General features: G+C 37.2%; 1 protein-coding gene across 6 annotated transcripts in view; it reads left to right on the top strand.

Moving 5' to 3' along the window:
* Positions 1 to 22,502, top strand: part of ARHGAP12 (Rho GTPase activating protein 12) — a 70,418-nt gene that overhangs the window by 16,697 nt on the left and 31,219 nt on the right. For 3 of the 6 annotated variants that reach the window (XM_010294279.1, XM_010294278.1, XM_010294277.1), the window contains exons 2-4: positions 12,160 to 12,423; positions 17,562 to 17,702; positions 19,273 to 19,353. In XM_010294279.1, coding sequence (XP_010292581.1) covers positions 12,160 to 12,423; positions 17,562 to 17,702; positions 19,273 to 19,353 — 486 coding nt within the window. The remainder of the gene's footprint in view (positions 1 to 12,159; positions 12,424 to 17,561; positions 17,703 to 19,272; positions 19,354 to 22,502) is intronic. The other 3 variants (XM_010294282.1, XM_010294281.1, XM_010294280.1) reach the window with 1 other exon arrangement.

Here is a 22,502-nt window from a genome sequence, read left to right as displayed (position 1 = left end):
AGAGGGAAGGGGACACAGGTCTCAATAAAACTGTTCTTCATTAAACATGGGGGGGTTTGCCATCTAACTCGTAAAATTTGGGTTTGTTTTTGCAAATTGTGTCTGCGAATTGACTTACCAGCTCCATTTCTAAGGGCTGTGAAGTGATAATTCGTAGTCAAGGAAGAATAATTGAAGCATAAGCATTTCCAGTTGTCTGGCAAATTTCAGGATATTGCTTTGGGTGACTTAAGCTCTGTGCTGGAAAGCTTTTTAGTATAGAGATGATTCCACTGCCTTTGTGATCATCTCCAAACATAGAAGTGAGTTTGTCCGTTGTTGAATTTACCTGCTCTGAAAAATCTGTGTATTAATCCCACAAAGTATATTCCAGTTTGTTTTGTTTTGCTGTCATCTTACTAATTTTTTGGGTTAACCACCTCAGTGAACAGGACAGGAGCCACTATGGGGTTGATGTGACTGAGTGAATGGGGCCATGTCCTTATTTTTCTGAAATCCGAGAAGCTTGATTCTCCAAAACTTATCTCTTTTATCTGTGGGAATGTCTGAAATCAGAAGCATGACTAGATCCGGTGGGAACTTCTTGCTTTATGCTACAGGTTGAAGAAAATTGCCCTCAGCTTTTTTTCTTTTTTAATAATAGTAATAATAATAAAATTATATATATCTCCTCTTTCCTTACTGGTACGTTTCTGAATGTTTTATAACTCTTCTGGGTTGTAACTTATTAAGTATTGATATACCCTGGAGGTTTGCAGGGGAGAGGAAAATACAGCATCTTTTCTGGCTTAAATTAAGATATTCCCACCATACCTGACCCAGGTTTTTCTACTAAAAAATATTATTAGGAATATGGTGGGGTTTTTAGATTTTGCAGAAGTGACTATAAGCACTGTTGTGTACACAATGTCCTGTTCCTATTTTTCTTAAAGAAAAATAGAATAACATTTGACAGACACATCAGTCTAGCATAGCTAAGACTATGTATCGGTCCTTTGCCTCACTACACTACATTCCGTCTCATTTTATGACACCTGTGGCAAAGGTATCCTTTTCCTTTCTCATTCTGTAAGAGAATGTATTAGATGCAGAGTGATAGGTATTTTGTTGGGCTTGTTCATGCAGACTGGTGGAAGACCTTCAGCACTGCCAGAATTGGTGAATGCCTCACTGGTAAGTGGGCAACTCATGTGCTAGTCTGTGCAACAGCAGAGTTGCTTATTTTGCAGTTACCTTGGTTTACTTGTTGCCTGAGATAGTCATAATGAGTAAAGCTTATCATCAAGTTTTATCTTGTAGGTGCATCAGCCATTAGTATGATATCCTTTTTCCTGTGGTTGGAAGGGCTTGGGTGTGTCTGTGGAAAATGTTTTATTTTATATTGCATGTATAAAGTATTGCATGTATTATGTTTTATGTTCAAATAGTTTTTCTCAAAATACTAACAAAAACACTTTCTTCAGAGACCAGTTTTTTCACTCCAAGTGGAGTTAGCTAGGCCAGTGAGCAAAATTGTATTTCTGTCTTCACTCGTATCATTCATACTACAATTGTGTTCTGTACTTGGAGGTGATGGGAAGGGCTGTCCTTACTCAGCTAAAACTCTGTTATTTTCTGTCTGAGCTACTTGGGGCGCTTCTTCCTTCAATGGCATGAGGCCTTTTCTACTTCAGGTATGTTCTTTAATGCTCTGATCACTGTGGTACTCTATTGCTCGTTCTTATAGGCTGTTGATTTTCTAATGAAAAAACAAGGACTTAAGCCCAGTATTTCAGTTGTGCATACTTGTGCAATAAAACAGCTTCTTACTGTACATTTTTAATAGCTCCATTTGTTTCTAACTTCAGATGTGAATGTGCTGCCTTTCAGGATGAGGGTTATGAATGTGTGAAGCTATACAAAACCTTGTGAGAGTAATAAAAATAGAGAAGAATGCCAACATGGTTCCTTCTCACTGCGTAGGGACAGAAGCAAAAATACCAAAAGTGCTATTGAAAGTTGTTGACTAATCTGCAGTTAAACCTTCAAGGAAAGTTTCCTGTTTTCCTGATGTGGCTGTTGCAAGGTTTCATTCCTCATACCTTGATTCTCTCCATACGTAAGTAACTTCTTTTAAAATTTAGCCAGTTCCCACACCCCCCTGCCCCGTCCTTGGCAGAAATAGACAACTCTTTACTTATTATAGTCTGTATAACTGATTCCATTTTAGATGTTTGAAGATGATTCCTTCTTCCAGCCACTTTTGGGGTTTAATGGTACAGCTAAACCTCCCTAAGAGCTAACAGGTTCTGAAAGAGAAGGTCCTGCTCTCCCATCTCCTAAGTCAGTCAGACACTTCACAGGCATCCCTGACTGTCCTTGTGGTGGCCTGCAAACACCTAAAGGGTCTAAATATGGGTGTTTTGTTGTTTGTTTTTTATTTTTGAAGTCTCAGTGGGGTTATTTTACTGCCATTCTGGTTTCTTCCAGCAGCTTGCTGCAGGGTCAAGTCAGAGTCATGGGGGCAGAGGAGAAGGGCGACGGGTTGCTTCACTTGGTAGCAGATGACCAGTAGACCAGCTTAGCTATATCCTAGCTATAGTCTTTTATTTTCTGAAATAAATAAATTTGTGTTTTTTCTTGTTTTCTAAACACTGAATTGTTGACAGAATTGTTGACTGTGTGCTTTATTAATTTGGTGACATGAACTGAATTAGCAAAAGATTTGCCGAACCTTTGGTATAAGCAGAAATGCCAGTGTGGCTTCTGCCTTTCTGCACAAAGGAAATTCTTTGCTCGTGTGCATGGGGAGTTACGGTAACTAACTCACTTAAAACAGCAAATTACTTTTTTCTTGGCTTCCCTTTCTGCTAAGATGAGCAAACCAGTTTTTTCAAAGGAAAAAGAGCAAAAGAGTTTTTTTTTTTTAATAGTAGATATTCTGATGTGTTAAAAAGGGTAGCTGTTAAAAAATCTGCCTGAAATTATAAATACAGAAACAGTCAGGACTTGGTGTGTACAGGCTTAAGAACAATTACATCCCGAGAGTCATATTTCCCTGGCCTAGGTGTGTTTTATGTTAGAGTATGAATAAATTACTTCATGAACAGGTTTTGTCATATTTTTTCTAGACTTCAGATGTACAGTTTGATTTTTGGTTTGTAGAGGTACAGAGCTAGCATGACAGTATATAAAATGTTGTGCTTCAAATCATGTATTTTGAAATTGCACAGCTGGTCAGGATCCCTAGAACATACTTTTCAGATGTTGCTCTCAGTTTATAAATTGGGCAGTATTGAAACTTCTTTCTGAGGTTTTTAGTATAATGTTCATGGAAGTTAATGTAAATAACTACACTGGCTGTTTTCTGAAGGGATTGCCTCTGTTTCTTCCCGAGTGAGACTTTCTGATCAAGGAAACTGCTCACTGGAGAGCTGGGGCACGAGTAGCGCAGTACCTTGGGAGTAGTAGTTGCAAATAATAGACTGGGAGAAAACGTTGGCGAAGCAGATACGGAGGGTAGCAGCTGCCCGGTAAGCTGCGTGAAGGACAGTTGCCTGAGTATTCAGGAGAGGATAGAGCTGAGCGGTTGCACAACAGAGTATGTTGTTAATATATTAGTAAGGTAAGTCAACAGAAATTATTCTAGTATGTGATTTCACACTATACCATGGCTGTTTCCTATGCCAGTTAGCTGTGTTATTCACTGGGGTTTGCTGCCTTAATTTATTCCCATATTTCCAATATGCCAGTAAGTGTGCTGATACATCAGCATTGCTCATCCTGTTTGAATACTGGTGATGTTCTGCAGCTGTGTATGTTATTGACAACTTCTAAACTTCGCAGTTCATAAGCTCAAGAAGATATTTTGAAATTATTTTAACACCTAACAAAGATATACTAGCGTAACAAATGTTTGCAGAATTTGCTGCCACAAGCAACATTTAGTGAAGAGAGTTTCACACAAGTGAAATCTGCATTTACAGCAGAGTAAAAGGACAACAGCTGTACATTGTGTGGGAGTTCTGCATTTTCTTGTCAAGTGTTCCGAATTAAATACCCTTGCTGACAGAACACAGATTTGATGACTGCTGTGTTTTAGAACTGCTTCTTCCAAATTGTTCTTTTCTCCATTTAAAAAGAAAAAAAATTTGGAAAGTGAGCCACTAATATACACATACCTAGTTTAAAAATTCTTAATAGCTCTGGCTTTTTTTTTTTTTCCTTTACTTTTGAAGAGTAGAATATTACAATTTTTATTCTACTGAGTCATGTTTGTTTTGGTAACTTGCTTGGTAGTAGGTAGACTTCATTATGTTTGTTCAAATGGTACTCCAGCTATCTTTTAGGCTTTTGAGCTTGCCCATTAATGCAACTTCAGTAACTTTTGAGTAACTTGGTAATGTTATCAGAAGTGATGTTTACTTTCCCATCTGCACTTTCCATGGGTGCTGGGCTTTACACTGCTTTGTGTAAGCACTGGACCCTCAAAAGTACACTTAAATGCTATGGGATCTGTACTTTTGAAAATGTAAAGTGTAGAAAAAAATTTGCCATTTGGTCTGAAGTGACTTAAACTGCTGGAAACTTTTTCTTGACCTTTAAGCTATTATGCGTTCAAATAACACCATTCCAGCCCCACAATTATATTTCATAGGAGTTAATTTTTTAGACATGTTATGGTATTGTAGTGGTGACAACATAGAAGTATTCTATGAAGATATTAATAATCTGTTTTAGAAATTACTTTGACCTCTCGGAGGCAAATGAGGTGTGCAGCTATACATTAAATCAGCTAAAACAGTAAATGGCTTGTTAAGTGAGGACTCTCCAGTACCCCTGAAACTTTAAGAGATTATTCTGCTGTATTGGTTATTCTGCTGTAATACTTCTAAAACAACTGAAGAATTTGTGATACTGCCCTTACAAAAAGCAGTAGCTGTTGGCATGTTACAGGACAGTTTTCCACTGGAGAAAGGATGTTAGGTTTTTCTGGTGTTTTCTTAGTGTGCTTTGTTTTTATAAAAAATAACCCTTGAGGAACATCACAAATTCTTCCCAACAGCTTTATTCTTCACAAATCTGCATTCAGACATGTACTGCAGGTTCCCCAGAGGTCAAGAATTGACAGCAGTTAAATAAAATGCAGAATGAATTTGGTGTTTCTGCTAGTATTGTTGAAACATCCTTACTACAGAACCAACTTGATAGCACTTTCATGAAAGTGGGAGGAAAAATACACGTGTAAGTCTACTGCTGCATGGCATGTCTGGGTTGTTCATGATTTCTGAAATATCTGAAATACATTACAGATATAATAGGTTACATTATGTGTGTTGAAATGAATAGTGTTTTATATGGTGAAGTGGCCAGAATAAAAAAAAAAAAAAAGACTGAAGGCTGACTTTTCAACATGATAAATTTGTCCACTCCTTCCTAATTGGGATAAGCTTTTTGTGTAAGCATGTATGAAGTAGTGTTTCGTATGGTATTTAAATTTCCTGCTATAGGAAAAACAGCTTTGTCTATATCCTTGGACAAAAGCTTTTTTATGGAAGGGAGAAGCTAGATTGTGCAAGTGGTGAAGTACAAGTATGGTAAACACTGTCATCTTTGTGCATGTTTTACAAAGCATGTCATTGTAAGATCTTATTTCAGTTTTTTAAAATATTTGACATCACAGTTGCAATCCTTCGATCAGTTATGTATTTTTGTTTATTGCGATAAACTTCCTAAGTTATATGTAGTAGTTTTGCTCACTGAGATGGTCATAAGCTCTGTAGAAATGTGAATGCGAAATCTATAGAGTGTATGGGCGGGGGGGAAGTTTTCCTTCAGTTTCCTTTGATCAGTCGCTTATGAGGGATGATCTGGGAGTGTTGTCTCTAGTACTCAGAGACACCGCCAGCCGCTCGCCTCTGGAGCAGGCCACGGTGTTCCAGAGAGCCCTCCTGCTGCGGCCGCTTTCCTCTTCCGTTCGTAAGTGCTTGTGGATGTGTCAGAAGCAGCCACCTCTTGGCTTTCTGTGCTGCAGGATTTTTGCAGTACAATTTAATGAATCATTGTCTTAATGAGTATGAATATGATTTAAGTCACTTATTTTGCGTTACTGAGAAATGGGAATGTATTTTGTTTTAGAGGCTTTTTGCTACACATCTAGATTTTATTTTTCTTTAATTGATAAGTCATTGCAGTACCTCCAGATAAAGATTTATATTTTTGGGAACTTCTTTTAGATGTTACGGGAGGGCTAAAGCAGAAGGGAACTTAAATGGCTCAAATAACACAAGTGTATTCTGGCAGAACACTATGTCCTAGGTACCAAGACTCTTTGTTTCATAATCTAGCTTCATGAAACAACATATTAATAGAAGTATTTATATTAAAATGAATTGTATGTAAATGTCTCCAGAAATAGAAGAAAGTAATAGCTCAGCCTGTAATTCAGTGTAAGTAAAATGCAAAATTGACCAATAGATAGAACTAGCAAAAGTAAATCAGATGCTTAATTTTACTGTTTTCAATCTGATCAAAAACTATTGGCTAGCCATGTTAAAAAAAAACCAACTAAACTTCCTTGAGAGTATCTGCTTAATTTTTAAATTGGACATTTTAAACATTTAGCTGTTGAATGGCCTTTACTGGGCAAATATATTTGAATGATTTGTACAGGATAATTTTAATTCTGCAATGCTTTGCAATGTAATTTATTTTTTCTTATCACTTTCTAATGGCAAATCAACTGAACGTGAGAACTTCAATGCAGTTAAATAATATTTGGACTATTATAGCTTGTCCGAAACTTATAGTCAACTGCTAACAGGATTATAATATTTACATTCATCTTTTTATATGCTCCTTAGACTTAGAGTGAATTATCCAGTTAAGGTCAGAGAAGGTTAATGCATTAAAAAAAATTTTGGGTTGCCATTTCAATTTGGCTTGTTAAATAGTTTGCTGTCTTCACCTCTGAGGTAGTAGTGGACTTGCTGAACTATCTCCCTTGTGGATTTTTGAGCATTAACAGTAAATTTTAAATGTGCCTGAATGTGTTAGAAAGTAGGGTCCAGAACATGTTTGTAAAAACTTAAGCCAAGAGCAGAGAGAGGAAGGAGGAGATGAGCTAATTATTCCAGTTGAAGCTGTCACTTTGTGAGAATGAAACTGTAGAGTTTTTGAGATTTCTTTTATATTATTCCTGTTGAATAAAGCTGGTATTGAAATCCCAGGCCTTCCTAAAAGGACAGTGGCAATTCCTTGGCAAGAAGCTCGGTTGTTCAGGGAACTGGGATGCTTCGTTCCCTGTCTCGGGATGCTGTGGGATGTGCCTGTTCTCCTTTCTTTGGCTTGCTGCTGCAAAGAGCTGGTGTTCCCTCGTCCTCCTTCAGTGTAATGCTGTTATTTTGCATGAGTATGGACTATCTGTTGCTTGTAACCTCATAAAGAGTATTAAAATGAGACTTGCTGCTCCCCCCCCCCTTTTTTTTTTCCTTTTTAGCAGCTAGTTTTGACCATCTGAATGCTGCTACTGAAATGGAAGCTTTTAATTTCAAGTTCATAACAGTAAGAAGAGCTGCAAACAGGCACGACAACTAAAGCAATTTATTTGTAAAGGAGGGAGAATCACATGTGATGGTCATGTTTAGCAGGCTAGCATTTGCAGTTGTTCTTTAATCAGTTGTTATGTTCTAGAAGTTTTTGTCTTGGATTTGAGTGCTGTACAAAGAAAAAGGTAATTGCCACTTTCAAGGAAACTTTGTTTTCTGTCTTTTTAATTGCTGTCATCTTCAATGCAGTATGTTCACATTGCATGAAAATAAACCAAAAGCATTTTTAGATGGTGGATAGGGGAGAGATCTGTAGTCCTTGTTTCGCCCAGAACTGCAGTCTTACCCTGTTTGAGTGCACTGAACCTTTTTTCAAAATTAAAGCAAACTTTCAAAAAACAAAAAAGCTTAAACAAATATTGCCATCTGAAAAAGGCCATTTGTGTAAGGTAACATTAAAATTTAAGGTGTCCTCCAAGAAGCTGATACGCGTTTTGGTAATGAAGAGTACCTTGTGTATAGTATAGTATATAGTATAGTAAGTTTGCTTCTCATTGCACAGAGTTAAGGGTTCGGAGGCCTGATAGTGTATCTGCGGCCTTTGTTGAAAGTGTTGACTGTTCATTCATGAATGATTAACAGGTTGTTTTATTTAAAGGCACGTACCAGCTCCCTACTGTGTCAGTATAAAAACTATGTTCTGAAAAAAGCTGTGTGTACAGTCTGTATTTGAAGAATGTTTTGTGTTGATCCTGGAAACTTTGTCCTGCCTGCGTGAAACTCTCTTCCTTATCAATTTGCAAGGTTTTACTGCTTGCAGACATTTCTGGGAGACTGAACTTAATTGTGGCAGATTTTTGAAGTATTAAAATACAGAGCATTACCGAGCTCAAGGAGAGGTCCTTATATTCATAAAGTTGTAGTGGTTAATGGGCTGTACAATTTTAATTCCAAGTTGTAGCATCACAGAAGTGTTCCTGCTTTCTAATTTTTATCATTTTTGTAGCAAGATTCCTTCACTGTTCTTAGTAGAAGAAAGCAACATGAAAAAGATGGAAATCCATATCAAACAGCAAATGATTGCTGAAATGTTTTTGAATATAAGGCATTTTGTGTGTGCGTGCTTGGGCATGTTGAAGGACATGTTCTTGTAATTCTGATAGTGAAAAGACAAGGAGTCTTGGTAGATCTAATTCCACATTTATAAGCATTCAGAGCTCATTAATGCAAAAATGAAGCTCAAGGAGTGAAGTTCTGGCTGAGTCTTCATGTACATACAGAGCTGTATAGTGTTTAGCCTACGTTGAAGTTTCCCTTAATCGTGCATGCCTAGTTTGGGGAAAACAGCCACGGAAGTGGTCAGAAACTATTTTGACCTAGGTAATGCTTTATCTATTTGGTTTTATACATTGGTAGTAAGTAATGGGTTTGGTAAATGAAAGGAATATCGATAAATTAATACGGGTTTTGACTTGAAACTATTAAAGGATTTTGCAGAACAGAGGCTTGAACTCAAAACGATCATCTGAAATGAAAGTGCAAGGTGGTGCAGGGCCTGGGAGCTCTACAGGGACACCTAGCGGGACCTGCCTCTGCAGGACTCTCCTTCCCAAGTTTGGTGGGGGGAGAGGATTGACTGTCCTGCCAACACTGATGTAGAAAGTAGACTGAAGTTAATTTCAGGAAATTCTGAGCTTTCTAAAAGCTGCTCTTCTCATCAATAACTGAGAAATTCTTTACACAATTTGCCTTGATGAGGTTGGGTGCTGTTGAACTGAGCGTTGCTGCAGATACAACATACCTTGTTGCGTGGCTCGAGGTATGAGGAAGTATTATTGTGTGCTATGTGGTTATTTAAAATGGTTCCTGATAAGAAAGTTGTATCCCTCAAAGACATACTTATGAGCAAAGCTGTGTGTTGTAGTTAGATTGATAGCTTTGCATTTTTTTATGCTTTGCTGAAAGTAATAACTTACAGGTGCCTTTCAAAAGTCTTGCAATTCTCCCTGGGAAAAAAAAAAAATTTTTTTTTCAAAAGTCAGAGCAACAGGGAATGAAAGTAGCTGGAGGCTTGGTTGGCAGGTCAGTTAGCTGTCTTGTTTGTTCAGGACAAAAGTTCTGGCTTCCCCTTGAAAACCAGAAATTGGTATTTTGCGTTTGGAAGTGCTGAGCATTCAGAAGAAAACCCCTCATTACACTTTCATATCGTGTTACTGTTTTAAACTTACCTGGTATGCTGCCTGAGTTATGTGGCAGTATGTTGGCCATGAGCTTCCAGTGTTGGCTTAGCACATCCGTGTCCTGCAGTCTCGTTTAGAGTTGTGCTGGTTATAATACCGGGGCCTTTGAAAGCCTCAGTGCGAAACCTCTGAGCAACGTTCTGTGTTGCTTGAGAAAATGTTGTAAAACCTGTATCAAGCATACTGTGTCGTAGGCTTTCTAGTTGGAAAATGCTTTTGTTCATACACAGAACTGTTCTTTTAAAAATGGCACTTCATTGTCTTGATTAAATCAACAAAAAAGCAGCTGGCAAATGCAGGCCAGGCAGTAAAGCCATACTCTCTTATGTGGAAGAGCAGTTTTAGGAGGATGCGAGCGTTGCGCAAGCCACCGGCCTGCAGCCAGGGCGCTTGGTGGTGCCGCTTTTGCCACTTCCTTGAAATAGAGGAAGAACCGGAAGGTTTGCGCGTTCCCCGGTGCGGGTCCACGAACGACAAGGCCGGTGGTTCGGTGACAGGACGGTTGACGTGGGCAACGCAGCCCTGCAGGCTGGTTGGGAAACGAACGCAGAAACCGCGCTCTTGAATGAGGCGGCCTCGGAGAGGCTTTGGGCAGCGCCTGGGCGTTGATCGAGGTTTGCTCTCCCAGCGCCCCGGCGAGGCGAGGTTCGTCCCTGAAGACAGCGGGGTGATGCTTCGTTCGCAGCAGTGTCCTTCACGCTGCTAGCGCTCTCAAGAGCGACTCTACCAACGGCAGCCGTTCTACCCCCCAAAAAAGTGGGGGAAGACTTGGATAGTATAAAAATAGTCTGTCACTGTTCATCAAGTTTGTAAGAGACTTTTTTCCCTTTGAATTGGTTACAGGAGGATACTAATTGGTTTTGGCTCTCTGATTTTGTCAGTGCTTTTTTTTTTTTTCCCCTGCTTGTGGTTTGCCTTAAACATACTGTACTTGCAATAGCTAGTAAGCTATGTTTTCTCTTTTAAAGGCGCGCAAAACAAGTCCGAGCCTGCTTTAATCTCATGAAGTTCCTCTCTAGCTGTTTCCCCTTTTGGTTGTGGATATTGCCCGTATTTGGTTCTAGCTACGGTGCAGTTTATATCTGATAGTGTGGTACGATAGACTGTCTTGCCTGAGCAAACCCTGATAATTTATGATTAGATGTGGCCTAGATTAGCAACTTATGATTTTTATGATTAAAAGTACATTGTAAAAGATCTTTTATGTAGTGCAGTTATGTTGTTTTTTCCTGTGAAGAATGCAACAAGAGGCACAAGGCCTTGCCTCCAGCAAAGCCTCTGAATTAAAACCAAGCAGGGGGAAGGGATGGTTCCCTTATTATGTTGTTCCTTCCTTTAGCGTGCCTAAATAATGTGCCCTAAAATACAGAGATGGCAGTGCCAGAAAACTATTCCCTTTGGTTTAATAACAAGCTGTTTTCACAATCACAGCTCTTGTGGAAACACATGCTCTTATATTCCTGTGTGGTGTGTTTTATATACTTGTATTATACTTTGAAAAGTGAACATCTGAAAGCGTATTTCTCTCCTAAACACTTCGGTGGCTTGTTTGAAAGTACTTGTCATTTCAGTGAGTGCCATGGACTTTTAACCATCCTTTCTGCTGGCCTTCGTATTAGCAAATTATTTATTAATGAGAAATTGTCACTAGTGTTTTATTTTCTTGTAGATATTTGTTGTTCTACTTGTGTGCATGTGTATGAATAAAATTAGATGGATAAGAATATCCAGTTAATTTCTGGATAGGGAGTGGTAATCAGAACACTTGATGATATTGCCTAAAATATTTTTGAATAAGCCTATGTTTGGAAAGGCATACAGGTAAACCATCCAGGTGTTTTCCAGAGTTTCTTAGTCACAACATTGTGCTCGTCTTTCCAGCTGAACTGTCTGTTTAGATCTTGCTGAGAGAACCGCTGCTTTACATTCACCATCATCTGTATTAGCAGCAAGGGGGAAAGGTTGGGGAACCATCTTTGCCTAACAAGTGCCACCTCGGAAATGCTGTGTTTTGTCTTGAACAAGATCGCATTACGTACAGTTCCTGAGCAATACTTGAACTGTAAAGCTGAAGTTTTTCAACAAGGCAAGCATATAATTTTGATGATGATTCCAGTGCATTTCAAATCCGCTGTAAGACATAATTGTCAGCTGTCATCTGGAGAAATTGTTTCTGTATTGAATAAATACAGCTTGTGATATTTACCGTATAGTTAACAATCTAATGTTTTCATGCCCCAGCATCTTGTGGCTGTCCTTTGTGCCTTTATACTTAACAACAACAAAAAAAGGGAGTTTGTTGGTTTCTTTTTACTGCTGTAATATATTCTGATTTGTAAGGGAGCATTCTAAAATTCGTTTGCTCTTTAACAATACATTTCTTCTCTCAATAGCCAACTACTCCACCAAGCCAAGGGAGGCCTGATTCACCAGTTTATGCTAATTTACAAGAACTGAAAATATCTCAGTCTGCACTTCCACCACTACCTACAAGTGCTCCAGTCCAAATAAATGGGGAATGGGAAACCCATAAAGATACGACAGGACGCTGTTATTACTACAACAGAGGATCACAGGAACGAACCTGGAAACCTCCGCGGTGGGCCCGAGATGCAAGCATTAATAAAGGGGATCCCCAGAGCCATGCAGATCATGAGGTAGTTCCTTCTGAGCTCACAAGCAATGAGATTGTAATGCATATGAATGTTGTTTTACTATGGAATTTGGTATTGCCGAGTTTTGAGGTGTCAAGGAGTGTCTTCATTTGTCTTTTTGGTCATGTGTCTTGTATGAAGTAGTAAACAATTTAGCTCTTCAGTCGCTTTTGTGCACAAGAATGTGTACATGACCTGTGCATAAGAGTAACAAGTTGTAAAAATGCCTTACAGTCCCTCAGCAGGTATTGCAAATTTTCCTGTGAAGGAAAACTAAGTTATTTTGAAATTAATAGGACTATAAATGATGTTAGAAGACAACGACCATCATAACTTCTCTGACATGGCTGCGTTCTCTTTCTCAGTGTATTTGGCACATTTTTGAGGGAGAAGGAGGTTAAAGGACCCAAAGACGGTGCCTCTAGAAGCAGGACATATGGGGATGTGCTGAAAAAGGCAAGGGGAATTACTTATTTTTAGCATCATCAGTTAAATACCCAGTAAAACAAAGGCAGGGGATATACAGGTGTTTGCTACTGCTTGGTTAATGCTGTGGTAGTAAATTAAAATATGAGATGTCTTATAGGGGAAAATATTTTTGTAGAGAGGAATTAAAGTGGATCTAGAGATTAAGATGGATGTAGAGAACTCCAGAGTTCTGGAGTCAAAACCAGACTTAATGGAGTTCTACAGCACCTTCCACTCATATAAAAAAAAACTGACATAATTGAAGCTTCTATCAAATTAAAATATATGGATTTTTATTTACGTACTTAGATTTATACATACTATTAATAATTCTATTTATCTTATGATGCTTTAAAATGTTATTTTTTTAAAAAGGGACATTTGTGACTGTTTGCACTCGAATTTTATTTAATCCATGGATTCTTACAGGCAAAATAATCATGGTGAATATAAAAACCAAGTTTATCTGGATAACTTGTTGCAGCATTTTATTTAACAATTTGCTTAGGAGATTTGAATTTATATACTTGTCAGTGATTTCTGTGTGGAACCTTGGATAGCTGTAGAACAAACTAGGAGAAAGGGCATTTAAAGGAGCAATGTTTTGTTATCGAAGTGTGTTAACTTTGAGAAAATCCTTTTCTTCATTCTGTGAATGATAGACGAGAGATCTCAAGATGTGAACGTTAAAATTACTGTGCTAGAAGCTCTGCCTAGCCAAGTGTCTAGGTCCAAGGGTAGCAAATGCTGATGCGGGGAGGAAATCCACCCCAGCTTTTGACAATTGGCTGTAGGAACTTTTAGCTAGATTACATTCAGCCTATAAACATATTCTGTAGATATATCAATGTATTTTTTTCATTATGCAAACCTTTTGCTTTTGCAAAACCTTTTAGCAAAGCTTTGCTGCAGGTCTTGCTCAAGAGAGTTGAAGCTTACCATGAAATTATTTATGATAAAAGATGGTTTGGGATAATATTTGAGGTGCAGATATATTCTGTGCAGCCAGTTTCTAGGGAGATCCAGCCAGTGGTGTGTGTTTATCTGAACGGTGATGGTTCAGATAAAGCAAAAGAATAGTTGGGAGATGGATATTACTGTTTAAATATGCTTCAAATACTGCTCTTATGTTCCAACAGTACTTAGGTTAATCAGTTTCCTGACTGAAAGAAAAAGCAAACATTTATCGAGAGATCTTCCACATATTTTACTTATATATATCTTTTTCAAATATGTATAGTTTAGGTGGTTTTCCTCCTGAGCTATTACGTTGTTTGGTTTTAAAATTTAACTGTGGACTGATCAAATATTTTAGATTGCTGGAAGCCCTGTCATAGAAGTCTACCTCTGGGACATTAGTACCAGAAACAGGAGAGAAAGGAAAAAGGGACCCTTTCATTGCTTTTGGCAATGACCTTCATAGCAGCTGTGGCATCTGCAAGCATTTAAACAACCAAGTTTTCTTGCCACGGGCTAGTGACAGCAAATAGGTAAACTGGCAAAATGTTTGTGGCTGTCTTTGGTATGTCTGACAATGGGCTATTAATTTCTCACTGGCTGTCCTTTTGCTGGATAGGACTCTGTTTTTAGTCTGGGTAAGGTGATTCCTTTTTTGAATAGTAGCTCTCCTTGTAGTAAGTGTAACTGATTTTCTGTTGTCGTCGTTCTTCCTTGTTTTCGTGGAAGGACTTCCAATAATTCTTTCTACCTCCCAATCTGCAAGTGATCCCTCTGACTCTTACTCATACCTCTGTACCGTGACTTCAGCATGTGGTTGCATGTTCAGAAGGCTCGATGGGGGGGGGGAGGGGAAGAAAAAAAGAAAAAAGAAAAAAAAAATTGCCCTTAGTTAATTCAGCTCATTTCTGTTTATTTGTGACCCTCGAGGTATCACAGATTGTCCTTCAGACAGTTATATCTATCAAGTTTTCAGTCTTTGTAAGACCAATGGATGATGCATGTTTTGCTTCATTTTTAACTAGACACAAGTTTATATTTCCAGTAGCGCAAGTTCCTTAAGTAATTTGTGTCCTTTCTGACTGGGTTGTCAAAGTTTGAGTCTAGGGAGATACATGTTGCAAGGTCATGTCAATCCACTTTCCAGCAGTCATGTGTTTATTTTTGGAAGCTGCTTTCTCCTCACCTTTCTTTCTGATCTGCATGTAGAAGTTGACTTCACGCTTCACTGTTCATGTTCACCTTTCATTTATGACCTCTGAGTAAACGAAAATACTTAGAGTAAAGGTTGAGATCCAAGCCTAAGCTGCAGTAAAACATTGGACATCCTAAATTTTGTGTGATTATGAAGACTTCGAGCAAATATGTTTTAATAATTAGTAAAAACAGATTTAATTTATTATAATGAAGTTGACTTTTACACAGTAGTCTGAGTTATGCTCGTTCCCTTCAGATTTAGTAATAAAAGAGCATATGCAGGAAGGTTAAATGCTAGTTGTATCTCTCCTGATTTGTCCTCAGGGGCTTGTATTGTATTAGGTAGCAAAATGGCAAGATGACATAAAAATGAGAACTGTGAATGATCATATATTCTAATTTATGTGTAATATATTAGAACATGAAATAGCTTATAGTTGGTCTTAGAACTTTGATTAGGAATTTTGTTGGTTAATTAAAGGGCAGATTTTTAGCTAATTTGTCAAAGGAGTTGGTAACAGATATGGTACAAAGAAAACAGTTGTAGGTTATGGGCAGTTATTTGGATGGGGTGGGGGGAAAGCAGTGAAGTCCTATTGACAGGGCCTCTGGGAAAGTATGGTACATTGTATGGTACGCAAGATTAGTTAAGCCTTGAAGCATCAAGACTATGATTATATGGGTGCCTTACAGATAGACACATTAACAGTCATTCTTACTGAACAACAATGATTTTTCTAGGAGAATTCTAATTTTTAAGTCTTCTGCTTAGTTTTATGCATGTACAGTGCTTCCTCAGTAGCAGGAGTTGCTTGGAAGAGGCAAACACAATTCAAAACAGATCATAATTCCTGTTAATAGTTATAATAAAAAATGCCCAAAGCCTACTACTTTGATTGAACTTATGACAATACACTTGAAATTTAACCATTGAAACATAATGTAAACTTAGCTATACTGTGTACATGTATTTATCTTATAAAACAGTAGTTCAAATGGGGCTAATAGCACACTCTTCAATTCCTCAGTCTTAATTCTTCAAGTGTAAAAATGGGACTGAAGACTTCTACTCCTGGCAGTGGTTAGAAATTGGCACTTCAGAATTTCATGTTACCCCATGTGCAAGAGAGGTGGCATTGTTTAATCCATAGTTTACATACTTGCATTCTGTAGGCTGCAGAGGACACTTACATTTTTTCATGTTACTTTATTAATGACCTGAAAATTTCCCATGGGTTTTGCTGTGCTTGGTAAGCCGGCTCGTGTCAGCGTAGGGAGTTTGTGTCACCCAAGTGTTAAGGTACTTAGAAAGGAAACACCAAAAACCTATATAATAGTCATTTGGAAATGTCACTAAACACAGTCTCTAAAAACACTGACTTAAAAACTGGTGAGATTCTGGTACCTGGATTTTTTTTGGTAAGGTTTAAGCTTTTCAGGAGAGGGTTTTTTTCTAGTTTAAAATTGAAATTCTGCCTTTCTCCTGCTTTATAGTTTTCCTCAAAATCTTCGTACTTGTGTTATTGAACATTCGTCAGTATTTAACTGTCATAATTTCTGAATAGCAGGATGTCTGCCCTCTTAAGTATTACGCCTCCTACTAGCTGAGGATCCAAGATAGTGTGACAAGAAATTTGCACCAAATTCCTCAGGAGACTGGCCCAGAGATATTGATGTGGGAGATGAATACAGGGAGATTTTTTTTTTTGATACACAAAATGGATGCTTTGAATAATAACTACAATACAGTAGCAAGGAGATGAACAAGGTGTATGAGGGAACAGAAGTTGTTTGATGTGTGTGTGCAAGATCTTCTTTTCTACTTTACGTGTCAAACTTGTTCTTTACATTGTAATTCACTTCTACCTTCAGAAAATGATCTTACACCTCAGCTAGCTGTCCTTGGTAGAAAGCCTTGCTTTTGTATTGCTCATTGTCACATGCATCAGAGTTGGAAGGGAGTGATAATTCCTAATATTTTAGGATGTGTTGCACAAGTAAAGTGCTGGGACCTAATAAAGGCACAACTGGAGTTTCAAGTTGTCCTTAATGATTATTGTGTTCCCACATACTATTTGGGAAGGGAGGAAAGGGAATTAGGTATGAAGGCTGGGATGTTGCCACAAAACCAATGTAGCAGGTCTCCCAAGTTTTTTGGGGTGATGCAGATTACTAAAGCTAACTCTCTTAATTCAGTAATGTAAATTTGTGGAAATAAAATTTAGATCGGCAAAAAAATCAGAGTTTAAATTTGAGTAGCTGAAATCTGGTATAGTAGAATTTAAAAAAAAATTATATCAATACAAACCAGTTGCTCTGAAAGTATTTTAAATTGCCTAGCAATTGTCAAATATTTCTGTACTGTAAAAATGCATCTCTTATTCTCTGATGTAAGATATAAAAATGTGAACTCCCTGAATATATTACTATTCTCTTTCTAGTCAAATAATCTTTGATCTTTCAGATTTCAAAGCGCTTTCATTCTCAAAACTGCTTTGTATGTTTCTGACTACTTGTAGCATCTTTCATCAGAAGAAAACGACCACAGTTCTTGTTACAGCCAGTCAGATAGTCAGTATGGTTCTCCTCCAAAGGGTTGGTCAGAAGAGTTGGATGAACATGGTCAAACCTTATATACCAATGACTATACTAATGAAAAGGTACTTTTTCCTTCTTCTCATCACGTTCTAAATCTTTTTCCACTAATTCACTGTTAGAAATGCAGATTTCTTTTCTACAAGTGAAAAGCATTTACTTAGCAGTATCTCCTTTTGTTTTTTAAATATGCATGAAACTTGAGCAACTGAACTGACTTCTTTTTCCTATGTATGTTCTTTATTATTCACAAAAAGTTTTCTTATTTCCAGTTGAGTATCAGATTATATTAAATGAACATATCCCATATAATTTTTTTAATTCCTGCCCTCCCCAACATCCTCTTGGTTACACTTCAGGAATGAACTTCATACCAAGATAATGTTTTTCTTACTCTCTTTTAGGAGCTGTTCTTGTCTATATAGGCCTTCCAGTTAGGATGGTTTCAAACTGAAAATAGCGCTGCTTTATCAGTTTCATCCTTTATTTTACTAGAGATTTTCAGTACTGCTTTCAAATGTAGACAAACTTCTTAATTAAACTACAGCTGTATCAGCAGATTTATGTTCTATTATAACTTTAATCTAATGGCTATGGACAATTTACTGTGATTCTGGGCACATAATAAAAATTTCTCCCATGTAGGTTAAATGGCAATATTTGTTTATATTTGTAAAGCAGTCCATTATTCTAATTGTTCAGTAAAGTTGCATTTTGTTTGTTTGGGTTTTTTTAAACTTCAAAAAGTGTTCATTGAAACAGTAGTTTTTTTACCATATTACAGCACCACCTCTTCTCTTGTTGATGTATGCAAGCTTTTTTTGAAAGAAGTTTTTTAATACGTTTATGGAGTTTTATCCTGCTTAATCTATTTCTGCTAAACATCTGTAGAATGCATACCTATGTTTTGGCAAATATGCAAGCCTTTTTTTTAAAACTGCTCTGGGATTGATGGAAAACAGTGTTTCCCATCACAAACAGTTTATTGGAAGGCAACCTTGTGAAACCCGCTTGACCCAGGAGTCTTGTTGTGAGTGTTTCTGTGCATATTTTTATGCGATCTTCTTGAAGACTTCTCATTACAATTCTTTCCTTTCTGCATAACTCGTCACAGTTGTCATAGTTTTATATTTTCTTCATCATGATTTATTTAGGAGCTGCATCTTGTTCCTGTTGATGTTTTAAAAATGGAGTTGTTCAACAAGAGCAATTATCTCTTCAATTATCAGCAGTTGCTGGTTGAGCTTCCTGTAATTCTGTAATTTTATGTATAAAACCCTTACACAGATCTGATACAAAGATTGTGCCACCTTAAACTAACACCATAATGTTGATGAGAATGAGATATGCCATTTTCAAAAATACCTGTTTATCACAATCTCTTATGTGATATTGCAGGACTATTTTCTGAGGAGTTACAGAAGGAGAAAGTATTGGTGAACCCAATTCAGGAAGCTGAAAACTGTGTTCTCATTGCTAATTTACCTTGGTTAGTTAATGGAGGTTGTGCACTAGACACGCCTGCAGTGGATGGCACTTTATTAAAAATTAACTTTAAATCCCAAGTATCAGAGATTTACTATGTTATGACTGTCACTCTGATTACATTTCCTATCATCACATTTCTTTCTACAGTGGATAAAACACGCAGATGAACAAGGTAGACCATACTACTACAGTGCTGATGGTTCCCGATCAGAATGGGAGTTACCTAAGGTGAGTGACATAAAAAGGAAACTTGGACAGCTTGGGGGCTTTCCCCTCCTCTTCAATAAATGTTCTGTGGAGCCTTTAGTTGGAGTTATTCACAACAAGAGGACTTGTATATTGCATTTGGTTATTTCTTGCATTTTTGTGGAATTTCTGACTGGGGGGGCGGGGGGGAATACTCAAGGACATGAAAAATGGAGGTATGTAACTACTCAGATGTCAAAGAAGATCTTGTATCTTTGTTGAACTGAGCTTTTTGTGCAAAGCTGCAGAATAATATCTGATTTCTGCTGTGATTAAAAAAAACCTCTATAGGAAATTTTTTTTTTTTAAACTACAAAATATTCCTGAGAAACTAACTGTACTCTATTTTTAGTGCCCTCCAAAATGCATTATTTTTTCTGTCATGAATTTCTAAATTTGGTGATTTAGATGTTTTTCAACACCTTTCTTATACAGACAGATGTTGAAAAACTGAAGTTTCAGCAGTTTTGGGGTATCTTTGAGGATGACGCAGTTTCACCAGAAGTGTGTTCTGGTATTTATTAATTTTGTAATGCAAACAGGAATTGGTAGGAAAGTGGCAGAGCTAGGGACACTTGGTGGTCTGAGGATGTACCTAATGCTATTTAATTCTCTTTTTCACTCTGAAGAACTATAGGACATTTGTTGTAATGATGTAATTGTATACATCTTTCCTGCTGTTAGGATGTTTGTTCAATCTACAGGGTAAGGTGACTATAAAAAAAAAAGTTTCACACAGAACTGTGTGCATAAGTATATGAGAGAGCATGTTCCTCAATTATTATTTCATCAGTCCAAAAATTGGCATCCTACGTCACTTTCACTTAGAAAGGAGCAACCTTAGTAGATAGTGCTTTCATAATATTTGTGAGAAAATATTTACATTGAAATTTATGAATACTAGACTGTATTGTTACATCAGTAAAAGAATTTGTATATGAGTCTCTGAAGAGTTGAGTTAGCTTTGTGAATTCTCCAGTGTTGGTTTGATGTGTTAGAAAACTTAAATTTTGTAACACACATAAACCGAGCAACATAATCTGTAACTATTGGTTTTAAAAGCTACTAGCTATTGGTTAGCTATTAGATTAATTAGAAATCTGAAAATTTGCTAGATCAGGTTTTACCAAAAGCAATTTTTAGTTCAGTATGTATAATTGAAGTTAATTTTGGGGCATAACGTCTTGGTTACTTCATTCTGTGACTTCTGCAATGCAGAACGTTTTGACTGTGAAGAAGTTGCTTTCCACTAAAGTGGGTTGGGTTTGGGTTTGAACTAAATAGCAAATTAAGTTGGCTTTAATCCGACTACAGTAAGTCACAAAGATAATCCATAACTATTACTTGAGACATATTAGCATAAAGGGATGGGGTCTGGTATTTATGTGCTAGTGAGTGATACTCTAGTGGTTCTAAACAAGCTTCTGAGCTCCATTGTATCAATAGCCACCTACAGAATGAAATATAGCCTCTGTTTTGGCATTTGTGATCTGATATGCTTTAGGTCTTGTTTATATGAAAGTCATCACATTGCTCTACAGATTTTCCTTGAAAATTATTTTTCATGAGCCATTTGGGCAGAATGTACTCTTTAATTCCTTCTTGAAACTAGTACATCTTTGGTGGCAGCAAATATAAGGTTAACAGAAGGAAATGAGCAATTGATTCTTGGATTCACCATCCAAGAGCCTGTGTTTTTTCAGAAATCCTTAGCTTTTAACTTTAAATCTGTGGAATAGATTAAATATTTCAGCAAAAAGATTTAGCTAGTTTATGTAACTATATATCTGAAGAACATACAGCAGAGATGTTACGCTTGTGAGTAATTGAAGCATGATTGAAGATTAGTCTCTCAAATCTTACCGGAGCTGCTTCCAAAAGTGCTTATGAACAAATGAATTGGAAGGACAACATAGACTGTGGAACTGCTTTGAAGAAAAATATATTGAAAATTCTCATGAGTGGTGAGAGAAGACTCTAGAAGGACTTCAGTATTGTAACTCTTGCTTAAATGAAAATTAAGTTACTAGGGAAAAAACCCTACCCTTGGTCAGTTTTTTTCCAGTGTATTTAGTTCAAATACTGCCTTCCAAAATTTGTTGTGAAATAAAGTGATGGAATAGCATGGTCATGTAATGCTGTTAAACCAGAAAAAGAAGAGAATCCTTTTATTAGATGGTTCTTAATAATCTGGACTTCAGTGGAACTAAAAATTGTCTGGAGATTGCTGGAAATAGCACATTAGCTGAGCTAATACTATAACATAAAAAATCTTCACTGTTATAGCATTAACTGTAAATGTGAACATGGTCAGGAATAACACTTCCAATATTCTTTTATGTGTGTTAACAATTGTGAGGGTATATGTTGGGGGGGCAGTCACAAAACAAATTACTTCAGACAGTCTTACAGAAAGCCCTCCAGTCATGTATATTTAAATAACATCTAGGAATAGCTGAATGCCTCTGGCTAAAAATGATGTCTTGGAGTAGCTTTGACAACTGCTGAAAAGTCTATTAAGGCTCATGATGAGTGTGACCCAGCTTTTTGCAGTGGAACAGGAACATACTGAATTATTCTTTAAAATGGATAATACTCTTCAACCATAATTTGTACTACATCTTGTAAAAGACTTTGTGTTTTTTGCTATGCATTCTGCTGCATTCAGTTGTTGTTCTTGCCAATTAACAAGACCTGTAATAGGTTTTAAGTCAATCACCAAAAAATTTATTCAAAGCCAATGGCAGCAGTAGCACTGGAGAGTGGTTTTGTTTTGAGGCAACATTAATTCTATTTTTTTTTAAATCTTTGATTTTAGACAGTCTATTGGAACAGCTGTGAATAATATGGTAGAGTATATGAAGGTATTAGGATTTCAGAATATTTTTAAGTGCTGTTGTTTTAATCTCTGTCTACAGGAAGGTAGAATAAAGTATTTAACTTCTGTTTTTTACCTAGTTTTTCACTCTTTTCCCCCTTCACCCACCCCGTTCCTTTCATCTCACTGAGGATGTTATCGCGAATGAAGAAGAATCTTTTTTCTGTTTCTTAAAGCTGACAGATCTGTGTCATCTCCATAAGAATGGGGACAACTGCTACAAATAACTCAGGGGTGTTATATTTATTTCAGT

This window comes from Phaethon lepturus, unplaced genomic scaffold (genome assembly GCF_000687285.1).
Source record: "Phaethon lepturus isolate BGI_N335 unplaced genomic scaffold, ASM68728v1 scaffold889, whole genome shotgun sequence".
In the NCBI taxonomy this organism is placed as follows: domain Eukaryota; kingdom Metazoa; phylum Chordata; class Aves; order Phaethontiformes; family Phaethontidae; genus Phaethon; species Phaethon lepturus.
Note: the sequence above shows the minus strand (reverse complement) of the source record. Positions and strands in the feature narration are given on the sequence as shown.